This window comes from Seriola aureovittata, chromosome 10, assembly GCF_021018895.1.
Source record: "Seriola aureovittata isolate HTS-2021-v1 ecotype China chromosome 10, ASM2101889v1, whole genome shotgun sequence".
Taxonomy (NCBI): domain Eukaryota; kingdom Metazoa; phylum Chordata; class Actinopteri; order Carangiformes; family Carangidae; genus Seriola; species Seriola aureovittata.
Window position 1 is genome coordinate 13,554,766 of NC_079373.1, and position 22,071 is coordinate 13,576,836.

General features: G+C 37.8%; 1 protein-coding gene across 1 annotated transcript; it reads right to left on the reverse strand.

Annotated features, from left to right (window-relative positions):
- Window positions 1-19,214: 19,214 nt before the first annotated feature.
- si:dkeyp-59c12.1 (Ras-related and estrogen-regulated growth inhibitor-like protein) lies at window positions 19,215-21,466 on the reverse strand. The gene is made up of 4 exons (XM_056387618.1): window positions 21,310-21,466; window positions 21,164-21,217; window positions 20,975-21,051; window positions 19,215-20,393 (listed from the first exon to the last, which is right to left on the reverse strand). The coding sequence occupies exons 1-4, from the start codon at window positions 21,356-21,358 to the stop codon at window positions 19,968-19,970; spliced, it is 606 nt and encodes a 201-aa protein (XP_056243593.1). The 5' UTR covers window positions 21,359-21,466; the 3' UTR covers window positions 19,215-19,967.
- Between the last annotated feature and the right edge of the window lie 605 nt (window positions 21,467-22,071).

The following is a 22,071-nucleotide window of genomic DNA, read 5'->3' on the forward strand; positions in this document are numbered from 1 at the left end:
ACAAACGCTTATAGGTATTATTAATTGAGAGCTTGACGCTCAAACTCTAATTTGTGTTCTGATTGGTGCAGAGAAACACCAGTCACATATTTTTTTAAACTGAGGCCCTCCCACTTAAAATCATTGAGGAAAGGTAGAGTTCCTGTACGACTGTACCACTAATAATAAGAAGCTGGGTTTTCAGGGCCTTTAAATTTCAGACTGCAACTGATGTTTCTCCGTACTGATGCAGTGTATCCTTGACTGACATTTGCTGTCATCATTTTTCACTCATTTTCAGTTTTGAGAATCCGTGAGAGTTTTCTGTAAATTATTTAGCAGTTGTTGAGATGGTTGTTGACTGTTAATGTATATTTACGTTTTGATGTTGGATTCTCTCAGTATAGTATACATACCCATGAGAATGAAATTTCCCATCAGATGCTTCTTGAATCAATTCATTAATTTCTCACTGCGTGTCGGGGATTTATTAGATAAGTCAATACACACTACACTGAAGAGAAGTGCATCTGCAAGTCTGGAAACGATTGTTTTCTGTCCATGTAACTGTCTGAGAGAGGTTTCATTGTTCATTTTCTACATTTCATATGTGTCATATAAATTCATGGTAATTTTTAACTTCATAAGGTAATTAAAAATGGAATGGAATACATGGGATATTAAAAGGGTAATATTGATAAAAGGTTTGTTTAAAAATATACGAGTTGTGTATATTGTAATTAACATTCTTATATGGACATTAATGAGAATTTGAAACAACAGAGAGACGTGTGCTTCAACTTGTATGTTTTTAATTTTTGTAGCTTTCATGGTGTAAATAAATAAATGTTGAAAGACATCTGAATGAAGCGTGGCCATTATTGTTGAACCAGTGTAGCTACAGTCCACAATGGGCATTTTTAAGAGAGGCATCACAGAGGGGATGTTAAGTGATACAGAAAATAGCTTTTTGTTGCTTGCATTTCTAAATTGTCTTTTACAGAATTGTGCAAACGGACAGACACAGCAATTATTAAAGGACACAAAGTGGTGAAAACAGATCTAATGCAGCCTCTGACAGTTTTGTCTGTAATTTGCACAATATATGTCTGAGGAAGCTGCCTGGAAGCAATCACTGAACCATTATTGAGATGAGATACTGGGCAAATGGATTTTATCCTCGTCATGAAGACAGTCATTCTAATTGCAAATATATGTCGAAATCAATTAATCAGTGCTTCACAAAAGTCTCTCTGTTTACACGTCCACTATATGGAGATTAATGTTTAATCTTCCGTCAAATTTGTCATATACCAGATGTAAATCACTTCATATGAATTTTTGAAATGCTTTGTCATGCGTCTTCACTTGCATGCGTGAGAAATTGCATGTGTTACTTTGTAGAAATGGTGCCATATTCATAATCCACCTTGAGAAACCCAGAGACTTCATTTGTTCTGATGAGTGAGTCATATGTGAAATTCCTCAAAATCAGACTCAAATTATATGGTCTGAGACCAGCTTTTACCGCTCTCTTCCAATAATAATAGATTCCATTCCATAACATTGTAGGCCGGTGAGAATGCTCGTTATAAAGACAGCCTGTACACAGTTCGCACATTAGCGATGAAATACATGACATAATCATATTCAGTAATGCACAAAAAAAGTAAGAAAATTGGATTTCACGCTAGTATAGCACTATTAAGAAGCAGCGTTTCTTTTACTTTGCACACATACCTTTCATTGTACACGCTGGTACCTCAGGGTGTGTGAGAGAAGATAAAACAGATGTGTGTGGGTTTGTTGCTGACCATTATTGAAGCAGAAGTGAATGGAGATTCATCACCTCTGCTGCTTCATTTGTTTGCCACCAAAGTAAACATAAGACATGGGAAACCAATATCAGTGAGAACAAGCTTTAAGTAATTCACCGGGGAGCCTGACTCACTTATATGTGTCTGAGACTCATCCTGTAACAGCTCAAGTTGCTTTAAAATTATTTTAGCAAGAAAAGCTTTTAATACATTCAGATTTTTCTGAATGTATTAAAATTCATGAATGGCTTTAACAATTCTTAGTCTTCAGCATAAATGTAACGGAACACACAATTTTGTAATATATAAATGAATACCACTTCCAGCTCTTTACACTAATATCTTAAGGCTATAATGATTCATGTACGGTATATGTTGGTTGAACTTCAAAGAGTAGAAAATAACTGCACAGCTGTTGTACAAGTTTATTATACAGTACAGTTTAAATGTGTCAGAAAGAAAATACGGCATGTGCCAGTTTATTTCTTTTCAATATTAAAATGACCTGTATTTATATTTTTCTTTCAGTCCAATTTTCATGATGTCTAGACTCCAACCAATTGCCTTCCCTGCCATTAGTTTAACAACAAAATTGCCTGTGTGTTTCCAGTCAGTCCAGTTGCAGACTCATGTACGCTGGTTATTAGCTTCATGGTGATGCAGATGCAACGGGGATGCATGTTGGAGCGTCTTGGCACACATGGCATTCATCTCCCAGGAGTGCTGTACACGATCTTGAATCAGTGGTCATCAGTTATGGCACTTTCTATTGAGTCATATGTTTCAGCTGTATAACCTCTTCTTGAAGTGAGCTTGTTTTCTGTCCTTAGAGGATATCCAGGCCTGCAGCGTTATGATGTCTGCACTAAATCGTGTTTGTTCCTGGAACGCAGTTGTCATGGACTGCACCAGTTTTGAACAGGATGACAGTTGTTCCCTTGACATTATAGTGAAGTGTGTCAATCATGCACTCAAACAATATGACAGGTTGAGAGAAGAGCAAAATCTAATCTAGATGTTCTTTTCAGTGGATGAGTAAATCTAGAGGCAGTTTTAGGGCAACCCTGGCTCCTAGAAATTATGTTTGCGTACTTGTAATTTGCCAGTTATCTTTTGAGGGAAATGTAACTGCTACAAGGATTATGTTCAGTGTGAAGGATTTAGTGTTACGCTGCAGGGAGGTGGTCTGGGTCCATGGTTTATGTACAGGAAACTGAGGGTCACATCCTGACTCCAGCGTGTGGTTTGTTTTAGGCAAGAAAAGCACTTTGGTTAAAGCTAGGGAAAGATTGTGGTTTTGGTTTAATGTTTCCTCATTATGGAGCTAAAAATGTTATTGGGGCAGCATTACATTTTCTTCTAGTCATATATGCTATTGTAAATTAGTAGCTTCACTGTAAATGTAATTTATGGGGGAAGGACTGACGTAATGAGGATGTATAGATTAAGTGCTGCTGGTTCACTCAACAGTTTGAGCTAACATCTTGCTCTCAGATGCAGACTACTGATGAACTAAACACTGCACTAAAACAAGGACACATGGAAGGAATTGACTATTTATAGCTGATGCTTTTGCAATTAGCAGAAAAGGCTCTGCTCTTTGAGGGAGCTCTCAAAGAATCTCAGCAACGATAAGGATTCTGCTGAGAGCTAATCCTCTCTCAACATGAATGAACATGAATCTAAGTTAAATCAAGAATACTTCAAATATAGAAGCATAAGAAGGCAGTTAATAGTGCTGCTGACATGAGCTTGTAAAAAAAAAAAAAAAAGAATAGTATACTTTTAAAGAAGCACAGAGTTCTCAGCTAGGCATTATGCTACACTTCTCATGCAGCATTTATTGTTTTTAATCCCGTTATTTATTTGCTTCATTTTTAGAATCTTCAAAGATGGTTTGTTTCTGGCACACCCGCTCTTTCTGCTGCAGCTGAATAACAACTGAAGCAACAGTGAAATATCATTTACTTTCTTCCTTACTTTCTGTTAGAAAAGCACATAAGAAGCAAGTAAAAGCATCAACCATGATTCACTTTTATTTGATTTTCACAAACATCAGAAACATAGCACCGGTCAATGAAATGGCAATTGTTGTTTTTTATTTGTTCGAGGATGTTACACAAGAGACTCATTCGTGCCTTTGTGTCTGAGCACCAAGGAAGTGATCTTTTCCTCTTTACCTGCCTGATCTCTGACGAAGTCCTTGTCATGTTTCTTCATTTTATGATGGTGTGCCAGTAAATGTGAAATGTTCCCCCCATACAACCTATTTTATTGAGGTCTATTGAGGTTGCATGCATGGTTTTGCCTTGAAGCCATTTTGAGTTGAAAATTACTGCTTGCAGCTAGAAAATGACAGGGTTCAAACAGAATGATTTGTGTAGCGTAGGGGCAAGACAAGTACCTAGTCTTGAAATAAAGTATTGTTTTTTGAAGTTCAAGTGAAAGTTAGTCACTTTTGAACACTGCAGTCTGTACTGCAGTGTTCTTGCTACATGTTACAGCTACAAAGGTCTACATGTACTGGACATTCACACAGCACTATGATACCTCTAGTTTGAGAGGGGTACAGTACACTGAACTGATAGACGGCAAAAAACTATTTCATAATCAGAAATGACAACTTCAATTGATATGCTACATGTAAGTTAGGAATGCATGAAGGCACTCAGTCTGCTGGCCTGGGGGTTGGGAACACGGCCATGGTCTGCACAAAAAAAAAAAAAAAAACCTGTACATAAATAAATAAATGAATAAAAAATAATAATAAAGTAGCAAGACAGTAGTTTCATGTGAGCACAACTTTCAGCTATTCTACCAGGTTAAGACTGGGTTGGCTATTGTTACATATGCTATGCTGCTACCTGCTAAGTTAGCAACTGTGATACTGTTAGCAACACTTGGTGTTAACAGGAGAAAAAAAAGCTTCCCAGTTGTCTTTCACTTTTGATGGTTTAGCCATTCATGCTGACACTCTCTGACCTTCTAGAATATCATTCTTACGCAACAATTTCCATTAGCAATTATATGTTTTGTGGGGAAACATAGGAATTTGGCAATAATGTAATGTCTTGGCATGCTAACATTTGCTATTTGGCATTAAAGACAATGTACAGTTGAGGCTGATGGGAATGGCATTACCTCTGCAGGTAATTGATTATGAAGCAAATTATTGGACACATTAAAGTTTGGACCTGATGATGTTGCAAGACGAAATGAGAAGGCATCACCAAGGTCCTCAGGATTCATCCTGAGGGGGAGTGGGTATGAACATGTGTGCCAAATTTCATGGTAGATGAGACATTTCATTCAAAACAATTACATATATCAACCTGATGTTGGCGAGACAAAAGAACTCAGGTCATTATGATTCATCCACCAGGGACCATTAATGTCTACATGTATTTTCATGACAATCCTTCCAATGGTAGTTGAGTTGTTTCAGACAAAAGTGGTGGACTGACCGTCTGACTGACTAATATTGCCATCCCCAGAGTCAGCCCACTAGCATGGCTAAAAATATCAATGGGATGCATGGCCTTGCTGATGGTAATGTTATGGAGGCCTATCCTCTGCCATGGCCTGCACAGTTTTTACTCTGTCATCTACTACATGAATGCTGCACTGCTTGCATTGGAATTTAATTTTGTAACTGAAAATAAATTGCTAACTCAGAGTAGGTGCATGGGAATATAAACTGTGTAGTAGTGCAGCACCCATCCTTGGATGCAGAGCCAATCTTTTATCCTGCGATTACCCCTGACTTGTGTACTGGCATTAGCTTCCCAGTGCATTGTGCAGTAATCAGCATTCCAGTATTCCTCACCAAATGTGGCACAGTGGCTCTGGGCCGACACCTGAGAAATGAGCCACAAACAGATTAATTTGCTGTGTGTCAGTATGAGCCCAAATTAAACTGAGCAATTCAAACACAACCTCTGTGGTCACTAATCCCTGTCCATACAGACCATGCCACCAAACAACAACAATGTAATTCCAATCCGAACAAAAGTGCTATTATTATTTAATCTTTAGATTGTTCAAATAGCAATTAACAATGTCGGTTTTTTTTCTTACTTTATATAATTTTATGAAATTGTTATTAGATTTGTGGTTGTCTGACAGACGGACGGACAGACAAAGAGATGGACACAGACAGACATAGAGGCAGAGAGTCATCAACAGACAAATATAATAAACAGACACAGAAACAGCAACACAGATAGACATTCAGAAATAAAGAGACAGACAAACGGAACAGAGTTCACTGGACAGGATTTTTGGGACACAGCTGCCCTCCTGTGGTTGTTCTTAGAAATGAACGTGTGCCAACAACAGAGCAGGCACTGAACTTCTGTTTCACAACAACAGCTCATAAAACACACTGCATGTTAACTCAGGGGTAAACTTTCAGGTTGTAGTTACCTGTATTGATATGCATTTTAATGTACAGCTGTTCCTCTTATTGTGACCTCTAAGACAGTATGTCTTCCCTCTCTCTCTTGATTATGTATTATTCTTGTAAGTTTGTGTTTAAGTTTCAGTAAGAAATGTATTTAATTAAATAAGAAAATAAGTAGCATAAGTAAATACCTAGTGAATCAAAACCAACAGGTGGTCAAATACAGAAACAGAAATTTTAAAAGATGAATAATAAATAGATTAATATGGGTTTTTACTATAAAATGTATGGTATACTACATGTGAGTTTTTCATGAAAAATAACTAACTAGTAACTTTCACATATTTGCATCCACTTTTCTGTTCTGTCTTACTTTTCATACTTAGCAACAGTGTTCATCCAAGGTGTCAAGGCTGCAACAGCTACTCTGGGTAATAATTAATTTCCAATTTCTTAAGTCAGAATTTAAATTATTGAAATGAACAAGAGTGGTAGCACCTTTCTGCATCAGTAAACCCATAAATAAACCTGATCATTATTTATGAATGATTTGGTTACCAAAATCTGTTGCATAACTTTAAATTTGTTTTGGTTATGTGATGCCCCATCTTATTTATTCATCATCAGATATTTAATCTAATGATGTTAAGTGATGACGGGAGGTGAAGAAAGACATGCCCCACTTCTGATTTTCTTGTCCAGCAGCTGAGTGCTTTCCCCATTTCTTCCAAATATCTGATGTTTCGGGGGTGAGTGAGGGCTGCTCGCCTGCTGCTTGACTCCAGACGACTGTGGACTCTAGACAGCACTTTGTGCAGTGAAGCTTACAATCAGCTTGTCTGGACACACAAACAAGAATTAAATGGACTGCACTTATATAGCACTTTTCAAGTCTTATCAAACGCTCAAAGTGCTTTACACTACAAGCCAAATTCACCCATTCAAACATACATTCACACACTGCTTTTTCTATACACTCAAAAAACTGCAGGGTTAAAAAATAACCCAACCTTAACCCCACCACTGGGCAACTATGGGACAGAACACATGGTAGGCTGGTTTGACCCAAGTACTGGGTTTTACCATTTAACCCAAGATGCTGGGTTTTTTCCTGTCTATTGCCTTAATACTTGTATATTTAATAACAACAAAAAGAACATATACTGTATATATCATATAACAATTATTGTTGTGTACTTAATTTCTCATAATCATGAAAACACAAAAACTATACAAAAAGAGGCCACTGTAAATGTGCATTTAATGACATTTTTCAATTTTTCTGCCAAATGAGTTATTATGTTATATAGAAATGTAAATACACTACAACACACTGCATGCTAGAGAAACTCCCAGGTGGGCAGGCACTGCTTGTTGTAATTGTATAAAAATTGTTAATTCATTGTATATAAAATTCTAAGAAAGCCAAACATCAGCAGCCACCAGTAAACAGTCTGTTTTCGATGGCGTGGCCTGACATAATGGGGAAGGCCTGGCACATCATCATGTCATCCCCAAAGCACAAAATGTGAACAAATGGTTGATTAGTCTCTTCATTTTGTAAATACTCAACCACGTTGGTCCCCACCTGTTAATTACACATCAGTCACTTAGTGTTGCAATACTTAAGTCATCAAGCTTATTTTGTGAAGATGCAAAAATTGTACGAATCGCCAAAAAAACACTGTATGCAAACACTGTATAAACATTTCAAAATGTGTTCAAATAAAAATATGTGCAAGGCAAACAAATAAAATGTATATTAAAACTGTTTAATGTTGATATTGTCATTAACATTAAACATTAATATTAAAACACACCATGACCTTACAGCAAAGTGTTTAGTGAATACATGACATTGTTTGGAAGCTCCTGTTCATGAATACACAGGACATGATGAGCCTCTCTAGTGCTAATTAGAAGGGCTGTTGATAAAACATTAGACCAATTTAGCCATTAGTAAGTTCAGTCATGCCCCTGTGTTTAAGTGTATTTGGCAGTGCTGTCATAAAGATCAGCTCCAAATCATTTAGTTGTCTACTAAACTCCAGTACTCCAGTACTCCACTACTGGCTTATCTATGAAGGTAATTTGGGGCCAGAATGTTTGAAAGCAAAACATAACAGACTGAATGTAAAACAAAAAAAAAAAAGAAAGAATTTAACTGTTGCCTAAATGTAAACTGAGAATGGGAACATTGAACTGGGAATGAAAGAATTGTACCATGAAAGCAAAGAAGGAGCCAGTTGGCACATTGACACACTACTGATTAAATGTCAGTATTTCAATGTTGAATAAATACCCGAATGCAATGTTAAATGGTATTTTTCAACATATCAGCCTGTGCATATTCTCATTTGTCCAGGTCATAGTATCCTAAAGGATTGAATTGAAAAAAACAACTGGACTTGATTATTTGTCTGGTCCAGTCCCGGACCAGACAAATAATCAAGTCCAGTTGTTTTGTTTTGAGATTTAAAACTCCTTTAGGGTTTTCAACATATAAACTGTGACTGCTGTAGATATGTTGATTTATAATCTTTCAGCTTGGACCATATGGAAACCTTTCTGTCCATAGCTGAATGTTGAATTAACAACTTTGGTATATGGGTAAATATCAGCCTGACAACTCTGACCATTCAGTTTGTTTCTATTAGCTTTCTTGCATGACATATGCTTTAGTGATGATTGGATCTTCAAGCACTTAAAAAAAAAAAAAAATGTGTAAGAATTTCAATGAGATATTGTGAATTGAATATATTCTGTTTCCTCACCTGGAGAACAAAAAGTGTCAGAGTGTTGTTCGGTTCACTGCATTGCAGCACTACACTACACAACTACTACAGCTATAGCACATAACAAGAAGATGCAGGGTTTGTGTTATAGCCATGGTTCTTTGTATGGAGTAGGCCTACATACTGTATTCCACCAGGTTCTCCATTTCCCTATTACAGTCCAAAGACATGCAGCATATTAACTTATGTCTCTCGATTGTACCCAGGTGTGAACGTGAGTGAGTCTATGGGGTGGGTAGCATTGTAACAGCCAATAATTAGACCAAGGCATTTCCATGCCTTTGGTACAAGAAAAAGGAAACTGGTATGCATTGAAAAGCCACTGATTTAGGATTGTTTGTCAAACAACTTAATGTTCAAAACATCCTGCAAAAGAACGCACATGAGATTTTAACAACTTAAATTATAACTTGTCTTTCACTCATTACTTATAAATACAAGTGCATTATCTACCTTCCTAACCGTGTTGGCTCTAGTTTTATATAATATTTGACCCACCAATGGATGTCCTGCTGTGTGACCCTGCATGTAGCTCTCAGAGAATTTCTTTGGAAATGTAGTCAATAGCATTCTTCACATTCAGTACACATTCCCTGCAACTCCCCTTTTCTCAGCATAATTTAGAGGACGAATATGAGACAAAGGGGCTATTACACAACATCAGACCCCTGCAGTAAGGTCGGCCTGGCAGTCAGCCAAGAGTGTTAAGGTGTATATGCATGCTGAGAGAACACGTTATGCACATGTCGTGTGTACGTTAAGATAAGTATGTTGCATGTAAACTGAATTTTTTATAAAAAAAAAAAAAAAGGTTGAGCCAATCCATCGTTGAAGGCCAAATTCAGGCTAAAACAACCTTTATATTCTGTTGTTACTAAGATTTCTGATAATAACAAAGTGTCTTTAGCAAAGACTCAGAGGATCAAGTCTCTGATTCAACTGAAGTATCTTAAAAAATGCTTGACCATCATCATTTCCACAGATTAGATGAATTGGAAATAGATTTTTGATTCTTTCTATTGTATCAGTGTCTCTACAAATTCAGACAAAATTGAATTTCATTTTCCTAGAAAAAGTTGAGTCGCCTGTGATCAGAGAAATTTGAGTGTTCACAGAATATGAATCTAAATAAGACACGTGTAGTGATGCAAATGTATTTAAAACATAATAATTGGGCATGATTCCTGTTGGTAAGAAAAACATGTTTGTTCTCTACATTTGATCTTTAGTTATTTTTTAAAGGCCCTGAAAACAAGAGTTTGACAGTTGTGAGGCTGTTTGTATTTGCTTATGTTGCCAGGTCACTATCACACCTACAACATCCTGATGAAGCAGATTAGCAGAATTTTCTAGCGTTAAATTTGATAAATGTTAAGTAATTAATTTTTGCTTAATTAGTCTTGAATGTTGCTGTATATGTTATATAGAAATACTTTAGATTTGAGAACAAGTGCTTTTTAATTTTTTTTTACATTCAGCATTGTTGCTGTAAATCATCATAAGAGTCTGATTGACTGGCAATCTCACTGTAATGTCAAGACCCTAGGAAGCAATAGCCTATAAGCAATAGACCTGCACATAACCTTAGCCTTCAAATACCTATCACTCAAGACCAGATGAATTTCATTTAATGAATGTGGCTGTGTAGCAATTACTATTATTATCTCAGGCTGGAGCATTAAAATAACACCTCAGTAGCATCCAGTTTCATTTGTGCCTCTGTGTAATACCACATTTATCCAGTCACTGCTATAAAAGAGGGGCACCCAATAAATCTCCAATCGCCCATTACGTGATTAGTGATGAGTCACTCACCCCTGCCTGATTTAATTTACCGGCTCACGTGTGAAAATATGTTTCACTTCCCCTCTACGTGAACCCCTCATGTGAGAGGAAACAATTTCCCAACTCATTCACCCACTTTGTATTAGATCAAAGCATTATCAGCTCTGCCCTCCAGACATGACTACCCTGCACTCAGTGGAGAATCAGGTTATTAAAGGCTCAAACTAGCAAATCATCTCTTGATCTACAGGATCATGTTGGTTACGACGCATTTAGATGCTAAACCTAAAATACAAATTGCTTATTTTGCCATTTAATTATCTTTGATGTGAGAAACATTGCAAATTATAATCATTTTCAATCATCGTGCAAGTTGAGAAACTGTTAAGGAGCTGTTCGTGTACAGTTATAGACCATATGGTACAAGCATGAAGATGTGACCATCCATAAACATGTAATAGAAAGGTTACCCCTTTAGCTTAGGAGTGGGAGGAATAAGACTGAAGAGAAGACAGGCAGTGTGAGAAATGTCTGTTAGATAAATGTCAGAAATTCTCACTGATAGAGAGTACTTTAAGGTTCATGTCGACTCGCATACGGATACAGCTGCTGGGTCATGTACCTGTTACTAGAACTCTGATTGTTCTCATGAGGCTATTATACACATCGGAGAGCATGTGACAACTTGTCAAAGTAGACCTCCTCCTTGCTGCCTGTAGTGACATTTTGAAATAGGACAGATGATAAAAATAGAATAATGCAATAGAAATCTGACAAGAATATTTGAAAGGCATTCATGTTCAACAGGTTTTGGTCCATATTAGTGCTGTTAGGTGCCTGAGGTAGCCGTTAGATAAGCCATTAAATCCTAACTAGAAAAAGTACCAAGTGCTACTGAACTCTGAACTCACTACCTTCACGGATGGGGGTTGAATTATGGTTACTATGTGTACACGCCAGGACCTTATTTGGAAAGCTGTTGAGCTGTACAACGCTGCAGGGGGTCCTTAAGTCGTTGCGGGAGAGCTTGGCAAAGGCAAAAGGGCATAAGCACAGGGATAGTTGGCATTTTTGAACAGTTAACACATTCTTATTAAATCTTAACGAAAAGGCTCATTGAGCACGTGTAGTTTGTTTTACAGTCCACACATTCTAGACCCCCTGTGTAAATCCTTATTAGGAAACTGAAAGTCATTGTCAGGTTGACAAAGCCTTTAATGCCGCAAGGTAAGAGACCAGGTGTGAGCCTGGCTCAGCTGAAACATGGAGCATTAAGTTCTTGCTGTTTGTTAAATGACAAAATTCTGAGCGTTTCCTTACAATAGCAGTGAGTGAACCGCCTTAAGACAGCACAGTCCTACAAGGCCAAAACACAGTAACTACATATTTGTTCAAAATTAGGTTAAGACCTGAGTCTGGGTTATGGTTTACCATTTAATTAGGGAAACTAGCCTAGCTTACCAGAGTATCATAAACACCATGTTAGCTTCTGATAAGTTGAACTGGCAGAATTTGGTTGGGTTAAATTTGTTATGTCCAGTTCAAGGGGAACATCAGTAGTGCAAATAATGGATGAATAGACAGAGGTACAAAGCAAAGCAGAGGCTTCTAAACATCTGATCACCATGAACTATAAACTAAAGGTGACCAAATTAAAATTCATTTCAGCCAACCCCTTTTCTCACCATCCTATTCTCACCATCTCTGACTCTGTAGTTAAGCTACTACTATATGGCTATACTAATTGATTGATTATTGGAAAATTGAAAAGGACAGATGGACTGGAGTGTCATACTGCAACTGTCCAGTTTTTCCTTTGAAAATCTTAGTTAATCAATACAAAGACAATTATACAGACCCCTGTCAGTTCATATTTGTTCATTTGCAATACAGTGCTGATATACAGAACTGTTTATGTGCAGCACAAAGCTTGATAAACTTACACCTTCACCTTCTCTCTTTGTTTTATTTCTTTGTTTACTGAGTCTCTGAACTCACTGACCTCCTAGCCCATATATCCCATTTAATCTGCTTACCCAGTAATCAAATAAGGCCTGCTTGTATTTAATAAGGCAAAAGAAAATTACATTGTGTTACTGCACTGATATGTTATGTCTCTCGAAAACGTGCTGCCAGCCAGACGGTACACAGCACGAAGCAGAAGTCTAAAATGTGACCTGAAGCTATGAGATATTGATGGATGCGTTAGATTGAATTGTATGGTAGGTCTATTTCTGTTACTAGTTTCTTCAACAGCAACAAAAAATTGTGAAATTTGGCGGTTTTCATTTTGTTTCAGATGTCAGGTTTCTCTGAAGTCAAAATTGGCTGCTCAATCAGAGAATACAGAAATCTTCTCTTGTTGTTTATATTCCTTGTACAAAAAAGCTGATTTGAAGACTGTTTAATTTCATGTAGATGCTGTTTCTTTGAAGCCACAGCAACAGAGACAGTCTGATTACCAGAACTGGCACATAAACCTCCACAGCAAATTATGCCTTTTGATGATACCACTGTAGATGCTCAGATCATAGAATTTGGAAAAAAAATCACAGACTGTGTCTTATGTTAAAACTAAATAAGTAATTGAAATATCCAAAATATTTAGGGTGCTGGTAACCTCGCTGTTTGATCTGGATTTGTTTTAAGGCCTTAAGCATTTTCTCAGGAAGTGATATTTCTAGTTTTTCAGTTATACTGTATATCCTTGTTTACTCACCTCATTCTTCCACATAGTGAGCTATGTAACTCATTGCATTCAGACAAGGTCCAGTGGTTTAGTTACTATTTGACTAAATGTGAAGAGGTGACAGTCATGATACACCATTTGTAATGCATTAAAGAGGCAGATGCACCAAGACCATGATCTCAGGAGCTGATACACTTGGTTTACAAGTTAACTAAAATGAAGCTGTAGATAAACATCCAGCTGGAGTCTCGTGGGTGAAATTGCTGGTTAGATGTGAGTGGTTCAATGTACTCATGTTCAAAATGGCACACAGACCACAAGTATTGAAACGTCACCTCACTATCAGTGATGTGCAGAAAGAGATTTTCAACACCTCAACCTTGTTAAACAGTAGCCTGGTCTCCAGCAGTGATCATGAAACCTGAAAGGTAGAGGTGTAAAACAGTCTCCTGCTTTGACACGCCACAGTTTCTGTTAAAAGGTTCAAACTGTGATATGAGCAACATTAACCCAAGGTCTGCTGCACAGGATAGTGAGGGTGTAGTATCATGACAAGTGGACTGGTTTCTTGCCCTGGGGCTTGACTGAATGCAGCTTGTAAACGTTGTTGGCCACATCATCTATTTTTCCAGTGAATAGCTGAGGACAATGTGCCATGTCATGAAGCACTTCCCACCTCCAGTTGGTTTCAGGAACAAGATCTTAAGTGTTGAGTTAACTCCAGTGATCTGGACAGTATCTAAATTCAGACTCAACAGGTCCACACTTAGTCTGTGTTATAATATGAATGTGCTGATGAAACACAATACATATTAAATTATACAGAACATAAACAGTAAAAAGGGAAAAACTAATTAGAGTACAGTTACTATTAAAGAGGACCTATTGTGCTTCTCCAAGTTTTCCCTCTCCTATAGTGTATTATATAGTTTTTTGAGCATGTAAATGGTCCACAAAGTTGCAAGGTTCAAAGTACATACCAAAGGGAGTACAGCCAGGGCAACAACCACTTTTCTCATTTGCATTTAACGCCGTGTTGGGAGTCCTTACTTTTCCTAGACCTATTGACGTCAGTAGGTCCTTCAGTGCTACCCACCTGTAAGGTGGACACTCCCTGCAAGCTTGCCACACAGCACAGCACACAACTTCTAAAAATGAAGGCCAGGAAAAGTTTTTTAGTTTTTTGGCCATGTTGATAAGACACTGTGTTCTCAATTGCCTGCAGAAATGTTATTTGCTCTGCAACAGCAGAACCACAAAGAACTCAGTGTCTGAGTTTATTTTTACCAGGTTCCCTCCACTGTTCAACATTTCACTGTGAGCCCAGCACTTCAAGGAGGAGTGCTTCAAAAACTGTGCAGAGTTTGATGCTACATTTTCACAAATGGTTATTTTTGTTATTAGTGATGTTTAAGCGGGTCACGGGCAACCTGATCGTTTTAGTGCAAATCAGCAAAGATCTTTAAATGTTTAGACGTTTGTCAGTATTACAATGCTATACCTTGTTAGCTTGGATAAATGATCCACAATTTAAACATTTTGTTAATTTGTCAGTAACTCTGATCACAAAAGTATAATTAACTCGATTTACCAGCATCGTAAACCAGCAAGACGGCGAGGCGGTGGTGACTCCCTACTTTTGAAGCAGTCGTGAGGTCCAATTGTCTGTCCATTCCTCGATTATTTTATATATATTTGATATATTCCTTTAGTCTGTAAGTGTCAGTAAAAACAAAAAGGGTTTTCATAAAAGTATTCCAAGTTATGAATATTGACATGTTAAGTCCATTGCAGACTGCAGAGTGACTTAATTCAAAGCAGTTCTCTCCATTTCTGCCATTTCCCTCCTTCCAGTCAAGCTTGTGTAGGTGAATCAGGTCTATCAATTTTTGATCACGAGCAGACTCTGGCTCACTCAAACTGATAAGAATCGATGCCATTATAACAGCCACAACCGTTTGGGGGCAAGCCTTTAGCCAGAGACCTTCAAGCTTCCTTCAGTAAAAGAATACTGCACAGATCAAAGTCAGCAGTTGCTTTTCTTATCATACACATTGAATCTCAGTTCCAGCACCTCAAACAAAGCCTTTATTTGGTGAGCAGTGAACTGATGGAAAAAAGTGAGTTTTACAATTTCCCAAAGATGTGTGAAGACATGCTCTTAAAGATAAACGTAATTATTAGAAGACATTATCAAAACTATGCATGGTTAACTTCTTTAGAATGTGAAAAGATGATGTTGGTTTGCTTTTATCAGACAATAAAGATACTTGCTTATTGTTAGGAGCTGCAGGACAATTTAAATGCACAAAGGCACAAATGCTTGGTAAATGCACTGATAACCTGCTGCTGATCTTCAGCCTGAGTTCATTGTCAGGATGGCGTTTTCTGCTGCTGGTCTGATACCATCTGGTAAGTGTGGACCAAAGTCTCTGTGAAACATTTCTGGCACCTTGACGAATTTTTTGCCTTGAAGTTTTCAAGCTGATCTGGAGGCAGAATTGTGTTATATGTGACACTAGCAAGATGTACAAGAAGAAGCGGCCCCTGGCTGAATGTGATAGATATCTGAGATATGTTGTGAGGCTTTGAAGTGTGAAAGCTTTGAAGACCAATAGCAAAAATCTTATTTTAAAGACTTGAGGACAGTGAACTGCTAACTCCTAACTTTTTTTTTTGTTAAAGAAAGGTTCAGCTATTGCACATTTTTTATGGAGCATCACATGACACATGCTGCATGTTGTGCCATTAAACGCATGATACAAGCAGCCTCTATTAATACACAGGATGAGCAGCACTTGTCAAGAATATTGTACCCAAAATGCATTCTTTCAGTGTGACTCTTGGCCAGCACTTTATACCATACATAAAATGCATTTACTGGTGTGTAGTGCCTCACGGGAGCCATTTGACAGATTTTAACACTGAATGGCAAATTGCCTGGTTACTTTTTTTCTTTCTGTCATAAAAGTGCATTTTGTACAAAGTGTGCTAAGTGTCGCAGCATCTTATATGGCACAAAATGCTTGCCAAGTGTCAGAAAAGCATGTTTCAATCCAAGGGTTTTGAATGAAGATGCTAATTAATATGCTAATGTATTATTGCACTTGCATTTTAATTATTCTAAATGATTTTTCCTCATTCAGTGGCATGAAAAGTGGTAACACAGAACATTTCTTGCTTAAATGTGGCCTAATTCTTTTCATCTCAAACCGAAAGATGTGGTCTGCAAATGTCTTATGTACACATATTTTTCTACAGGAGTCTTGTTCTTCCTCTGTAAGTGTCAGTGTCATTATAGCAGCACATCATTTTAGCTCCAGTGAAGTCAAAGGCAACTCTTTCAGGTGAAACATCTGTGTCAGGCTGCTGTTTAGTCTGGGTCCTGTTGTGAGGCGACCCAGTGGGGTCAGAGACTGTGACAAAGACCTGCAGGGGCCCAGTCTTACTTTGTTAACCCATGCCTTGTTCCTGTCAGATTCCTCATATACAAGAATAGAAAAGAGGGGGAGCTGGCACCAGCTTACCTGCCATTTGCCCTCCCATGCTGTTGCCTTAATAGCCACAAAGATGGACATCTTCCTGACACCTAACAACGGAGGTTAAAGGGAGGAAAAGAATAATAGACATTTTCGCTAATGTATGGGGTCAGACCAAGTTTACTGGATCAGGTCAGTGACGTATTAGAGTAATTTTTCAGGACAATTGGTCTCCCAGTTGCAGAGTGGACTTTGCAGCCCCTCATTGAAAACAAGGATAGCTCTGAAGTCTGAGCATTATTTAAAATTTGGGAGACAGGGAAGACACAAAAGGGTTCAATCAAGTATCCAGATGTTTTACAGCAACCTAATCTGTGTGGACAATCCCATTCATTACATATAATCTGGTGTTAAGTGGATATTTTTTGAATTTTTTAAACCTCCATTGTCACGATTTGCAAAATGTTATACTGTATACAACAAATACATTAAATCTTATTTTCTTATTAAATCTTACTACTCATTTATTTGGCCATCTGGGGACAGCAAAAACAAGTTGATATATCATCACCTTTGAAGTTGAACTTGTTAGCAACCAGTTGCTTATTTACACATCCAACATTATCATTCATTTGGAGCAATTCTTTTGGCTACCTTGCAAATGTGAGTCCAATATTCACTCTCCTTTCAGCTCTGCTTTTGGTATCCTGAGGGAAATATCTGGCTCCTTAGCTGCTAAAAGCTCCTGGTCTGTTTTTTGGTCCTGAACAGGTAGCATTCAGTGGGTTTGTAGACCTTTTCCACTGAAAACACCTGCCTGTTGAGTCAGAAAGTGACAATATGAGAGTAGCCGAGCGAGCTGAAACTATCAAGCAATAAAGCTCTGTAAAGACATGGGGAGTTGCAGGTTCATGAATACAAAAGAGTGATCTCTTTCACAGTGTCACATTCTCTTCATGTTGTCATTTAATAATATTATTATTAAGATATTGATTATAGCAGTTTCAATAAATGTATAACTTTTTAAATGTATGATAAAAACATATAGTTTATTATTTTCTGCACAGTCTGTGATCCTGGACTAAACATCAACGGTGCAAAAGCTGTATCAAATATGAGCATGGCTGTGTTTGTTTGTCAGTGTAGAGGGTTGGAGTCAGGAAAGACATGGTATTGCTCTCAGACTGAGAGGAGGCAGGTCCACTGAAAGCTTACTGGCAGTTTCACAAGCTTGAGCAGGATCAATTCCTCCCTCTATCCACCAGAGAAAGCTTCCACATACTCGTACAAATGAGGATGCTTTTCTTGGCAAGCTTCTCCAAATATGTTATAAGAGTCATTACCCCATTAGGCCATTAATTTGAGATATGACCACAGCAGTGTAAGATGAATGTGTAATAAATGTGTGGATTCAAGCAAAAACAATAAGACACTTGTTTAAAATGAAAGACACAAAGACACGAACAATCCAAAACTGTCTTTTGAGGGTGTATGTTTATCGTCGCTGCAACTAGATGTCACACCAGCATCTCAGCCCAAAACAAATGCTTTATCTGCCCATTGGACAAAATCCCCATTCCACTCCCTTCATGTTCGTAGTCAGCAAGCTGTTAGGGAGCCCGGTGAAAGTGGCCATTAAAAAGTCAGCAAGAAGTACAACTGAATAAAGTTAGCGTGCCTACTGTAGCCGGTTGCTAATGAAAACAGACATGTGACATTATGTCGCCATCAAGTTAAACATCAAGGAGAAGAAAAGCCAGTCAAGCTAACTTAACATGTACACACTGCAAGACCGGATACCAAAACAAAGAACAGAGAAATTCAGAATACAGCACATCAAGAGCATGTGACTTTGTTCTCTGCTCAGGACATCATTACTTCACTATATCTTTACATAGAAAATAGTTGTTTGCTGGTATATTATTGTTTGAAATCTTGTTTACAAAACCTTAAATGCGGACACTGATGTTCTGTAGTCATGACTGGAGGGTTTTGTGATAGTAGGATGATATAATCAGGAAGGAGACTGTTATTCATCCAGACCTTGCTTCAAGTCAATAAAGCACTCATTTCCATTAGCATCTGTCCTGTGCCCTTGAGCAACACTCTGAGTCTCTATAAGATTAAGCCTTGCTGATCTGAAGCTTTATCATCCCTCCGTATGAGGTAAGAGTATTTCCTCATGGGGATCAATAATTATATCACATTACTAGAAAAAAAAACAATTTGAATTTCAAAATCAAAACAAATGAAAATCGTATATTTGTGCACATTTTGTGTTTTATTCAAATCCTTATGAGCTGTAAAACCGGGTTTAGACAAACAATACATTTCAGTACATGACATATAGTCAATGAATTAAACATGGCAAAGCTCATAAATATAGAAAACAGTTTCTTTTTTTGCTTTACAGCGTTTAGACTTGAATAAATACAAATATTTGTGTTTTATTAAGTCTTAATAACAGGATTGAGCAAGACATTTTTTAGTTACTTTTTTCAAGCAACACAAAGGTTTCACTTGTGGTTTGAAGAGCTTTTTCTCTTTAGCATATGCATCATAAGTAAAGACACATTTAACTTGTGCATAGAATTGATTACAATCTGTAATCTGTAAAACAGAAAACATAACTTAAGACATATTGCCTTCCTTGTCGCACACAATAATATGTTACATGTTAAATATCTGTAAAATAAGAAAGACTATTTTATCTTGTGCAGCTTGAAGTGCAGCTAAAATCATAACATGTCACCAAAAAACATCTGTAACCTCGGTCACATTGCATTGCCTCCATGTTTTCTGAATTTTAATGGCTTTTTTCTTCCCTGGAGTCTTTCCACACTTCTTTACTGAGAAGAAGTTCCCATCTCTCTAGTGTCTCTGCCTCTGGAGGCGTTATTGTTACCTTTGGCACAGTAACATGTGACACACCTGGTAACATTTCACGGACAGACACTGTAATATCCATCCAGTCGAATGCAGATTCATAGAAAACTCCGTCCTCTTCTTTCATGGTCTTACTTAAAAGGAGTCTGTCCTTCTCCTGGCAAACACGGCAGACATGCTTTTCACTATGCCCTTGAACCCCAGAGGCCTCTTCATGGTCATCTTGGCGTCCTTCATCCTGTTCACCAGCCCATGAAACACCATGAGCACGCTGTGGTAGTTCTCGGCCGCTGACACCTCGTAGAAGTGGCAGTCTGTGTTGAGAGCCAGCAGCCGGCCCTCCTCGCTCAGCACTGTCCGCCTGTGGCACAGGTCCCTCTTGTTACCCACAATCACTATGGGCGCTTTGTCTGCGTTCAGGTAGTCTTTGGTGGACTTGATGGTCTGAATGAGCCTGCTGACGCTATTGAAACTGGCCCTGTCGCAGATGCTGTAGACCAGGACGTAGCCATCCGCCCACTGGACCTTTTTCTCGAAGAGTGACGTCTCCACAGACAAATCCTGTGAAATCACACATTTAAGTTCAACTACAGCAACGACTCTTGGTGGAAAGTACCGTTTTCAATACATTTACAAGTTCTTTACTTTAGTGGAAATATGAGATTCTACTCCACTACTTCTCAGAGAGAAATATTACTACATTTTACTGCAGTTTGTGCATCTATTACAGCTATGGTTGGTTACAATGCAGATTAAGATTTTGCACAGAAAACATGATTATCTTCCAAGATATGATATATTGTTAAAGATCAAACTACCCAATGGTAAGTTATAAATAAGGACATCCTCACCAGCTGTAACATTTCCATAATGTTTGTATTTCAAGATTTCAATAATGAAAAAACAACATATAATATAGTAGTGTACAGTATGAACTTTTAGGAGATTTTTTTTTTTCATTTTTTTACTCAAGTAACTTGTAATGGAGTATTTTTATATTGTAGTAGGCCTATATCTACTTTTATTTCAGGATTCTTCTTCTACCAGTGGTAACAGTAGTATAGCATGTCAGCAGAATAAAGCAGCATTATTAACACCAAAGGTTATTGTATAGTAACTGTCAGAATAGTTTAGTCAATTACCTCAGAACAAGGTGAATCCCAAATATTGAGAGTGATCTCCCTCCCATCGACCATAAAACTGTGACTATAGATGGACTCTGCAAGAAAAGAGGGGGAAAAAAAGAAAAGAAAAGTGAAGTTCATGATGAAGTTTGACTAACTTGAAATGTTGCATTTCATCGATGTTAATAAAACAGATTGGACACTCACCAATATCTCCATACTCTCCAATGAATCGCCGGGTTAAGAGGCGCACAGTCAGCGCTGAAAAACAACAGCGTTTAACTCACCATGTGCAACAGAGACATGATATAAAACTGGATCTCTTCTGATGACATGTTTTTTTTTTAGCCTACCTGACTTTCCGACGCTCTCTGTACCCATAACAACAATGTTGGCATCCATCCTCAGTGAAACAGCTGTGCCGAGCCGCTCAGCTCCATGTGTGGCAGAAGAGGAAGCTGCTGTGCCGCTGCTGCAGCCTGAGAGCGGTTAATATAGCACAGACAGGTGGGCGGAGTAAACAAATCATCCACAACAACAACAAAACAGCAGCAGCAGCAGCAGTGATTCAATAATGTCTCCCTCAAGTGGTCTCGCACATGCGTCTTCAGGGAACACGTGAATGGAAATAAAAACGGATGCAGACGACAGGAAATAAACAGAAAAGTCCAACTCATTTTTATATTCTTTACTCTTCGCTATAGTTTTATAATTCAATCCATCCTCTTATAGAAAAGGCACATAGGTTGATTTTCTCAATCAAGATTGGCTTATTTTTTGTCATGAGTTTCCATTGAGAGGTGGAATGTAACTGTATGCTGTACTCAAGTATTTTCATCTTATTCTACTTAATACGTTACTTCTACACTTCCACTGCAGGTTAGATGGAACTGGTGTACTTTTTTTTTTTACTACATTTATCTTTTATCTAATAGTTATATTTCAAATCAAGATTTTACATAAAAACCTATGACAAGCTTATAAGATATGGTTCATTAAACCCAAAAGTATGTAAAATAGCTGGCTTCACCACAACCAACAACAACAGTAAAAGGTTGCTTAGCCTATATATCAATGCATCAGTAGCAACATCTTATGATACAATATAATAGTAT